Consider the following 9,664-nt stretch of genomic DNA (forward strand, 5'->3'; position numbering starts at 1 on the left):
TGTTCTTAGAAGCCTCCCAAGAACAGGAGCGGCATCAGCACCCCTGTGAGCCCCTGCTGCTGCCCTCCCCCACCCTCAAAACTTCTGGGGAAACCTCTGCTACACCAAAGCGTAGGCCCCCTTCCCGGCGAGGGAAAACGCTTTATTCTCCTCCTCTTCCCAGCAACTTTTGGGCTATTTCAGGCCCGGTTTGGTGCCTCCCCCACGCCTCTTTCCTAGACTAAACAACTCCAACTTTGCCAGCGTTTCCTGGGCGCCTGCCGACCCCGCGGCAGCGAAGCACCGCGGACCCCTTGTTCCCCTCGTTCCCCCGCACAGCCTTGGGGGTGCGTGCGCAGGATCGCAGCGCAGGCCCGCAGCTGCAGCCCCAGGTGGGGCCGGCCGGGCGGCGGGGCCGGGCCGGGGGCGGGACAGGGCGTCCCATTTCCTTCGGGCGCCGGGAGCCTCTGTCGAGCCGGGCGGGAGGATGAGCAGCGGCACGGAGGTGGGTTGGCTGGGCTGAGGGGTACCCGGGAGGGGGGCTGCTGGGCACTGCTTCCCTTCCCTGGGCGTTATCTTTGGCTTTGGGTTGCCCAAGCCCAGGGCTTTCCTCTAAGGCTGTATCATCTGCTTCCGTGCCCCCGCGGGCGGGCAGCGGTGCAGGCAGCTGCCTGCCCCGGCGGGGCTGGGGCTGGGGTTTGGGCAGGTGCTGGCAGACCCGGGTGGCTTGAGTGGCACTTGAGAAGTGGCGGTGGAAAGCAACCTGTTCTCGGGGGGCGTTTGTCAGATGGGGGCCTGCCTAGCACCAAGGGGTTCAGGTCGAAACGCCAGAGGTAGGGCTGTGCAACAGACTTTGCTCTTAGTTCTCCTCGGAGGGCCGTAGGGCCGGCCCAGGTGGGTTTGCATCCCCCGAGCCTCTGTAACCGAAGATGCCTGTGAGCCACCCCAGGGAGGGCCATGGGTGGGCTGGGCGGAAGCTTTCTGCCAGCCTGGGGAGGCAGCACTGCCTGAACTGCAGCTTAGGGGAGCCCGAGACGGCTCAGAGGAGTTCCCGGTGCTGTCAGGAGTAACAGTGGTGCTTTTCTAAAGGCAAAACTGGCCTTTTGTCCGGGAGTTGCACTGATTCCTGGGCCAGTGGCAGCCAGGCGCGTGCAGATGGCAGAGTGGCTCTAGGCAGCAGCTTGCAAAATAGTTTCACTTTAACCCTGTTATCCAACACTCATATCAGTAGTTTTCCAAATTCCTCAGTTTAGGGGAATGAAAACATCTACACGCAGCTTCTGGCTGGAATGTTTGGTGGTGGTGGTGGGAATAAGATGAAGCTTTTGTTGGTTTCATTTGTTGGGTGGTGGCCTTTGGTGGTGGCGGTTTTTTGTAATGTTTAAGGAAGGTCTCTAGAGGCTCGCTGCAAGTTCTGGGAGACCGGCAGCAAAACTCTTATTATTCACTATTTCCGAAATAGTAACATGCAGTCCCAGCTAAGGAAACTGCTCACCCTCCGTGTCAGGTTTCATCCAGCTTTCCTTTAAGTTTGCAGGTGCAAATGGGAAAATAGATGTCACTCGTGTGTGTGAGCGTAGCTGTGTCTCTGCTAGTTGTACTGGGGAGCTCGCAAGTTCCAACAGAGAAGTTAGCCTCTCCTAGCCTGACCTGTAGCTATAACTGTCAGTGGGAAATGGATATAGAGCTGATATAAAGCCAGTAACATAACGCAGTCAAGTTTAATACTGTGGCTCCTGCTTTCCACTATAGCATCAATTGTAGGAAGGGAAGTCTCACCAGAAGTGGGGGCTTATGCACATTAAGGAAGTGAGGGTGGCAGCAGGTCAGATGCTTTTGGGTCACCTCTCCAACTCCTGAGTTGCAGGTGGACACCAAGCATGGGGAGTTAAATAGCCTAGAAATATCAGGGTCAAACCCCAGAAGTCATGAGCTGTAGGTTGGTTGGTCTCCAGAGCTGCCCCTGCTTTCAGTATGGATGCAGGGAGATGCTCCCTAGGGCAGCTCTGCTCCCACCTGAGCCAGGGTGCATGTCAGCTCAAGGGAGCAGGTTGAGCTTTGTTAAGCTGGAGGGAATTTCACACAGACACATGAGCCTGCTGAGTGTAAGCCTAAAGGACTTGCAAAATCGGGTCCTAAAACATTTCCAGCTCTCTCCCCTCTGCCAGTGACCCCTGTGTAGCAGTTTCTAGCCCTTTGCCCCCTGTTTCAGGCAAACTGCAACTTTTCCACGAACTCTACCTTCATCATCAGCCGCTGAGGTTGCTCTGCAAGTGCACATCCTGCTCTGCAGGATGTGAGCAAGCCAGCATTGCCAAGGCAACCCCACTGTTTTGTTTTCCCCATGCTCAGGCTGTCAGCTTTTACCCCTCTAGCTCAGCTAGGCAGGCCAGGCACACCAATGGTTCATGGTGCCATCCCAAGCAGGCCCTCAGAGGGAGCTTGTTTTCCACCCACAGCTGCCCGTAACTGGAGGAGTGGCAGATGCTCCCCACCCTTGAAAACCGGCTCTTTTGGAGCCAGCATGGATTAAAGAACCTCATGTTGGATGCCCAAGTTCAATTAAAACTTACACAAGCTGTGCAAACCCCAGCCATGCAGAGCTGCCATTAGACCGAGCCATCTATCCCTGGCTGTAGGATATCCCAAGCAAGTTACCAAGTCAGCTTCACCCTGAGTTGCTGCCAGTACCAGCTACCCAAAACCAAAGAGCTCATTTAGTAGGGCACTTAGCAGCCCTACCCGAGATGCTGCCCTAACTCCCAGTGCCTCTCTGGCCCTGTTTCTTGGTTGCATACCTTGATGCAAAAAAACCAGCTGACCTCCTAGGTGGAACTCCATGTGCATTGGGCACACGGTTCAGACCCATCATGGGCCACAGCATGGATGCAGCTCTACCCCTTTGTCCCCTTCTCTAAGGAGAGGTGTTGCTGTCACACCAAATTGAGCAGCAGCACAGATTCTTTCTTAAGTGCAGCTCTCAATGTTCATGCAGACTTTCAGCTAGTGGTGGGTGGCCTTGGGTAACCCCTCTTCCCTTGGGGTTGCTGGATCAAAAGGCACCAGTTTTTCTACTTCCCCTCCTCCATCCCCCCTTTTTTTAATATTAAACTGAAGAACCCCTTTATTGAATACACAGACATCCCTTCATCTACAAAACAAAAGGCAATGCACACACTGAAAAGGCATTTGAAAACCAGCTGCATAGCCATGCTGAAAGGTGGCCCTGGGATTTTAGTGCTGCTTGCTCAGGGTGGTGGCAGGTACCTCTTCCTTCCCCTTACAAGGGATGCTCAGCCACATCCTGCTTCAGGCTTGCCCACAGCAGCCACAAGTCCCTGGCTGGGCACTTCAGGAGCAAGCAGCAAGGGCCTCTGCATTACATTCAGCTCCGGTTTAAAGTGGAAACATTTCAAAGGGCTCTGCATTATTTTTTTTTCTTCTCTGCAAACAATTAATTACAAGTTTAAAAGGAAGTTCCAGCCTCCTTCCCTGCCCAGAAGTTTAGAGGCAATAAATATAAAGCAGCTCAGTGCAGGAATAAAATTGTACATCCTGTTTTGTCTGAAATTAAGGCGGTTGTTGTCTCAGGCTTGGGGTTTTTTTACTTTTTTTTGGAGTGAAGTGTACCATATGCATCCAGTATTCTTGCCTGGATAATGAGCTGTCAGGATATTTATGGATAAATGGCAAACCTGCATCACATAGATGATTCAGGCTGAGAAAAAGGAGCTCTGTTTATTTGTGTTGCAGTTTAACCTTTACTTACAGCTACCCAAAGAAAAAGGCCTTGGCGAGGATGAGGGTTGGGACAGGGAGCAGTTTGAAGAAGCTACTTTCACTTCTTCCTTGCTTGCCCTTTGCTAGTAATGCCTGTGGGCAGCTGATAGCTGAGACCAGCACCCAGAGAGCCCTTGCTTGTCTCCCCTGTGAGCAAAAGCAGATCTGTAATGCTCACTGATGGCTCTAGGCAGGGAATAGGAAGAGGATGAATGGAATTTTAGTCACCAAGCCCTCAGTGGCAGCCTGTAATTTCTCAGATGGGGACAGTGGCAGCATCTTCTGCCAGGTAGGGAAATGAGGCAATGCAGGGAGAGGTTGGTTTCCTGAGGCTGGAAAGCTGCTCAACAGCAGTGGTGGGGTGGAAGAGGCTCTTCTGTCTCTTGGAGCACCATCCCTGCCTCCGGGGTGCAGGCCAGGCCTCCCCACCATCCTGCTTGTCTACCTCCAAAAAAACCCCCACCATATAAGTATGTATATCTATATATGTATATATATTTAACTCCCTTTCTAGCAAGCAGAAACCGGAAAATGCAGCAGGCAGGACAAAAATCCAGCCATAAAACATTGGCTAAATGAAGACATGTAGCTAAAGCCCAAACCACTTCCCAGAGCACTATCTTTCATTTAGTAAATCTCAAATGAGAGTATTTCAGAAAGGCTTCCACACAAATTAATACACCCATTTTCATCACATTTCCCATGTGCATGTTCAAAAGAGAAACCACCAGCTAATTAGCACCAGTTCAGCTACACTTTCATGCAGTTCAAAGCAGTAAATACACAGCAGTGAGGCTGTTTTTGTGGGGGGCAGAGAGTTTAAACCCCTTCTTTTTAATAGGATCTGAGCGCTTGTGAAGTCCCTATTCCTCCTGAGAGGTGCTTTGGCTCTGTAAGTGCTGCCAGAGGGATAGCTAAGGAATTGATGGTCATGGGGGACAAGTGGTGCAAGCCGTCCAGGACACCTTTGGAGTTCAGGCTCTACCCCTTAGATTCTTATTACATGGAAGTGGTGGCTTTTCTTATACAATTCCTCAGTTTCCCCTCCTGTGCACATGGGAATTTCATCATCCCTTCAAGAGACTGTGGGGCTTGAATCCTGAAGGCTAGCAGACACTGCTGCGCTGAGCAAGAGTGAATAATGTTAGAGCCTGATGCTGCCCCTGCCATATCTTCATCTGTACAACACATAGTTTAGTGACCCCCATGTTGAACCAGAACTGCAAACTCATGGCATAAAGCCCCCTGCCCTATTCCAAACCCCTGGGAGCTTTGCTTTGCCCCAGGAGAGGAAGAAAGCCATGAGGAGCAGCAGCAGCAGCTCCCTGCCCCTGGAGGAGGGCTTTGCTGGGAGCCCTGCTGCTCAGCAGCACCTCTCCCTCCCTGAGGGAAGAGGAAAAACCTTACGTCAGGCTGCAGAAATGCTCCTTGGCCCTACCCAAACCCTTGGAGCAATTCCCAGGTGAGGCACCGCAGAGGCAGCAGCTCCTCCATCCCAAGCTAACCCTCGTCATCCCCCAGTGTTGTAGTTGGTGCAAGGCTGCTGGCCAGGGTCCACCCACCTGAGCACCACCTGGAGTCCCACTGACCATAGTCCCCATCAAAAGTCCAGGCAGTTTAACCGCAGCCCCCATCCAAACCTGCTGGCAGTGCCCTGGGTGCCGGGGTAGCAGGACCAGCCGTCAGCATGGTGCCTCTGTGCTGCCTGAGCACAGGGAAGTGCCCTGCCCGCATCAGCTCAGCTGCCTATCCCAGACCATGGACAATGAGAAATGGTCTCTCCAAACCAGACACCCCATCCCAGGGTGAATCAGGGGTAAGCAGAGACTCATGATGTGTTGAGTCACAGCTCCAACAGCAGCAGTACCACTCTCTGCAGTGTTCCTTTGTCTGGACCAGGCATGTCCCGTCCTAGACTGGAAAGCTCATCGTGCAGACAGTACTTCATTTGCTAAGAAATAAGCCCCACAGAAGGCTAAGAGCTCCATGCTTTGGCTGCCAAGCAAGGGTTGAGATGTATGTCGGGGGGGGGGGGGGGCAGGATTTGTGCTGGCCAGCTACTAAGGCAGGTAGGGATGTCCAAAGCACTCTTCACCCATCCCCACCACAGCAAATGAATCCCTGGAGAGGCTGGGAGGCAGTGTTTCTCATATGGGGACACGCAAACAGATGTGCCCAGCAGCATGGCCCAGCCCTTGTAACCCCAGACCCCTCCATAGCAGCAGACCTCTTACCCTGCCCAGGGCTTTGACTGTGCTGGCAACTCCATGGAGAGAATTGCTGAGGGAGCGGGCACCCGATCCATGTGATTTCCTGTCTCTGCAGGCACCATCCAAGCAAGCTTGTGGAGCCCACTAGCTTGTTACGGGAGCTGGACATATCCCAAGGGACCTTCTAGCAGAGGGAGCAGCACAGGCAGCCTGCCCAGGAGCCAACATGGAGCAGAAGATCAGCTCCTTCTTTAATTCCATCTTGGAGCTCATCCGTACCAAGCATGAGGAAGGGATCTTCAACACTGTCTGCCTGGCTGTGCTGTTGGGTCTGCCATTTGTCGTCGTCATTGCATTCATTTTCATCTGCTGCCACTACTGCTTCTGTAGCCGGCGGAGAGAAAGCAGGAAGAAAGGTGGCCCCAGCAGCAATGGGCAGCTGCATGCTGAGAGGAATAAGAAGAAAAAGAAAAAGAAGAGGGATGAAGAGGACCTGTGGATCTCTGCTCAGCCCAAGCTGCTCTTGCTGGACAAGAGACCTTCCTTGCCCATCTAGTGGACAGGAGGGCGTAGAGGCCCTCTCCTCTGAGATGCCACCAGTCCTTTCAGCTCTGCACTGCAAGGGGTGAGGAGATGCCAAAGCTGCTGGCACTTTATGTTGACTTTCAAAAGAGGCTGAGCTCAGCAGCCAGCCAGCATGTTGAAGAGCCAGAAGAGAGCAAGGCAGTCAGGCACAGGTATATGCCAGCCTCTTCTCCCCGACCATGACAGTGTGCCTGAGAGTAAAATCCCCTGCAAACAACAGGCATGCATATAAACACACGCTCTGCTGAGCACCCAAGGGTGACCTGCCACTAGACTGTATGTACCTCCCACCATAAGCACAGCACACATGCACTGGGCTGGCACACAGTGAGCTGGGTATGAGGCTCTCTCTCTGCACTTGTATGCAAGCACATGCACTGTGGCACTAACAAGGGTGCATAGGACCACATGCACAAAAAGACTGAGCGGCCTGCATGCTCCCCCTGCACAAATACAGACAGCCACGTGTGAAGCAAGCACAGGCATGGCAAATTTGCTTGCGCTGCCACAGAGATAGCACAACTTGACTGTCTAGACTTCATCCAAACCCAGCTTACACTGGAGATGCGAAGAAAGCCAAGTGCAGAGTTACCCTACAGCTCAAAGATGTGCCATCTCCCTGGCCACCAAACCAAAGGCATCTGTGAGCATCTGAAGCCAGATGCCTTCAGCACAGCCTTAGAGACCTTGAGATACCATCTTAACGCAGCAAAGCAGAAGGACGCATTGCCACCTAAGCAAGAGGCAGGAAGGAGAGAGGAGGCTTCAAGACTGACCTTTTTGCACCAGCACTTAAAACTAAAAATACCTTCCTTGAAAGACTGTTTTATACAGACTTGCCTTTAAAGAGCCCACCATGCTACTGCAAGAGTGGAAACACAAGCTAAGGCTGTGTAAAGACTTAGCTATGGGCATTAGAGTTATTTATTGAATGACTACTAAAGAAGAGCAGGACCAAAGGCCCCTGTATTATGGGGCTAGGCACACTTTCCTGGCACACTTGGCTGTCCCCTCTCTCTGCAGCCTTTTGCCACACATTAGACATGCAGAGGGCTTTGGTACAGCTGTCAAGCAAGCCGGCTCTGGGATTTGTTGTAGAAGTAGAGAAAAGTTCATGCCCACGGTCATTCCTTATCCAGAGATGCATCATACAGCTGGACCCTGCTCCCCTCTCCACCTTTATTTCCCTTGGACACACGATGGCTTGGCCAGGCACAGCAGCTAACGACCACATGCAGCTCTCACCTCTACTCTGGTTTTCACCCTACTGCCCAGCCTACTGCTGAGGAGCTGGGGGTCTCCTCTGCTCCCTGCTCTCTGATCCACCATACTTTGTCTCCCTGAACTTGCTTTACCAGCAAGAGATGTGTGCATGTGATGAGAAGCCCCATCACATCTGGTTTTTGCCCTGCATCTGTACACTGGATATTTTTCTCCCATTTTCTTCCAGCTCTTAAGCTGCTGGAGCAGACCAGAGCTGACACCCAGAACCAGACATCTGGGGGCCAAGCAGCCAAACCGAAGTAGGCAAGCCTGGATGGAGTTGCCAGACACAACCACTTCCAGCCCAGACAAGGGCAATGCCACCCTCCCCCAGCTCCCAGGGCCCACGCTGGCAGGGAGCAGAGTCACCAGTTAGAAGCATCTGCTTGTGCCACCCAGTCCCAGCGCAGCCTGTTTTGTCTGATGTGGACAGGGTGGTGATGCTAACAACACGTCATGGGGTTTGGCTGTGTGTGGCTGTGCTGGGAACAGCTGGGAAGCCAGGCTTCTCCTTGCATAGCTGTTGAAATTGACCCCATATGTGCCTTCTTTTCTAGCTTGCTATGTTACCATCAAAATAAGTGTCTTCCTTCTCCTCCAAAACAGGAAGTAGCATATAATACTATAAAAAAAGTAGGACTTGCCACACCTAAGCCTAGAGAGAAACAGGCAGTAGTAGTTCTGGTTTCTGTCTCAAAACCCCAGTCCAGTCAGGACTGCACTGCACTTGTATTATTCCTTCCCTCCTTTTCCCCATTCAGGTACTTTTCCCAGTCCTCCTGCCTCTGTGGCTCACTGAGTGGGCAAAGCAGCCTCCTCCCAGGGGCAGGAAAGCTGCTCATACAGGTGCTCCTGTCACAATCCAGAGACACCAGCAGCCCCCGAGCAAAGGAAAACACCATGGGAGGACAGAAGCTTACCCAAACAAGCAGGGGCACAAAGGTAGCAAGTGCTGGCAGAGCATTGCCTACCTGGTGTATAGCTGCTGGGCTTTGCACAGCTCCCTGCCAGAAGGTCCTTCTCTGGAAGTGACAGTGAGCAATGTTTCAGGTGAGGGCAGCCAGTTTCTACAAGAACCAGAGAACTGTCAGGGAAAACATCTTTTTGATCACACGCACAACACACCTGATCCAGGTTTTGAGTTGTTCAGAGCCAAGCCTAAATGTCAAGATCTCTCCAAAATCATCATTCAGACTGAGCAGGAAGGAATCAGGATACAACCCTGCCCTCACCCACTGGACCAGTGGATGGTCCCAGCCTCTGCATACCATAAAGCACGGGGGCTGACTTGCTTGGGGGCTGTTGTTTTAGCCAAACCATGCACTGAATCAGCTGCCTCTTAGGCAAAAGCAAAGGAGAACGACATCCTGAGGTGTACTGCAACCCATCACCTATCAGCAGGGCAGCAGCAACCCCACAGCACAACTAACATAGCAGCAGGAGATACATGGTACAGAAACTCCACTGCATGGGTCCCCACTCTCCAGCCACCTCCACACTACCCCCCATAACTGCATTTCAGTATCAACCTTCTATTTTCCTAAACAGTCCATGCAACAGAGGGGAAAACAAAAACAAAATTTTTCTGCGGTTGTTTTTTAAACCAAAAATAAATGACTCTCGAACTGCAAACAAATGCCTTGTCTCTAGCTCTCAGTTGTGTTTGTTTTCCTGGGGAAATCTTTTTTGTATCATATCCTGGCCCTAGATGAGACACTGTGAAGGCTCAGCGGGCAGCTGTAGTCTCTGCCTGCAGCCAGCTGTGCAGCTCAGAGATGTTTTCTTAAAGAAACAGCTTAATCAAGGTTAATGACCTTGCCTTGTTAATGAACACAGCCAAGCCGCTC

The 9,664-nt window shown here is 52.2% G+C and overlaps 1 protein-coding gene across 1 annotated transcript; it reads left to right on the forward strand.

Annotated features, from left to right (window-relative positions):
- Nucleotides 1-294: 294 nt before the first annotated feature.
- On the forward strand, nucleotides 295-9,453 carry KIAA0040 (KIAA0040 ortholog). The gene is made up of 2 exons (XM_065674148.1): nucleotides 295-484; nucleotides 6,085-9,453. The coding sequence occupies exon 2, from the start codon at nucleotides 6,196-6,198 to the stop codon at nucleotides 6,523-6,525; it is 330 nt and encodes a 109-aa protein (XP_065530220.1). The 5' UTR covers nucleotides 295-484; nucleotides 6,085-6,195; the 3' UTR covers nucleotides 6,526-9,453.
- Nucleotides 9,454-9,664: the final 211 nt, after the last annotated feature.

This window comes from Lathamus discolor, chromosome 3, assembly GCF_037157495.1.
Source record: "Lathamus discolor isolate bLatDis1 chromosome 3, bLatDis1.hap1, whole genome shotgun sequence".
Classification (NCBI taxonomy): domain Eukaryota; kingdom Metazoa; phylum Chordata; class Aves; order Psittaciformes; family Psittacidae; genus Lathamus; species Lathamus discolor.

Excerpts from the sequence above, each read along its gene's own strand:
- KIAA0040 (XM_065674148.1), top strand. The coding sequence starts at position 6,196 with ATGGAGCAGAAGATCAGCTCCTTCTTTAATTCCATCTTGGAGCTCATC.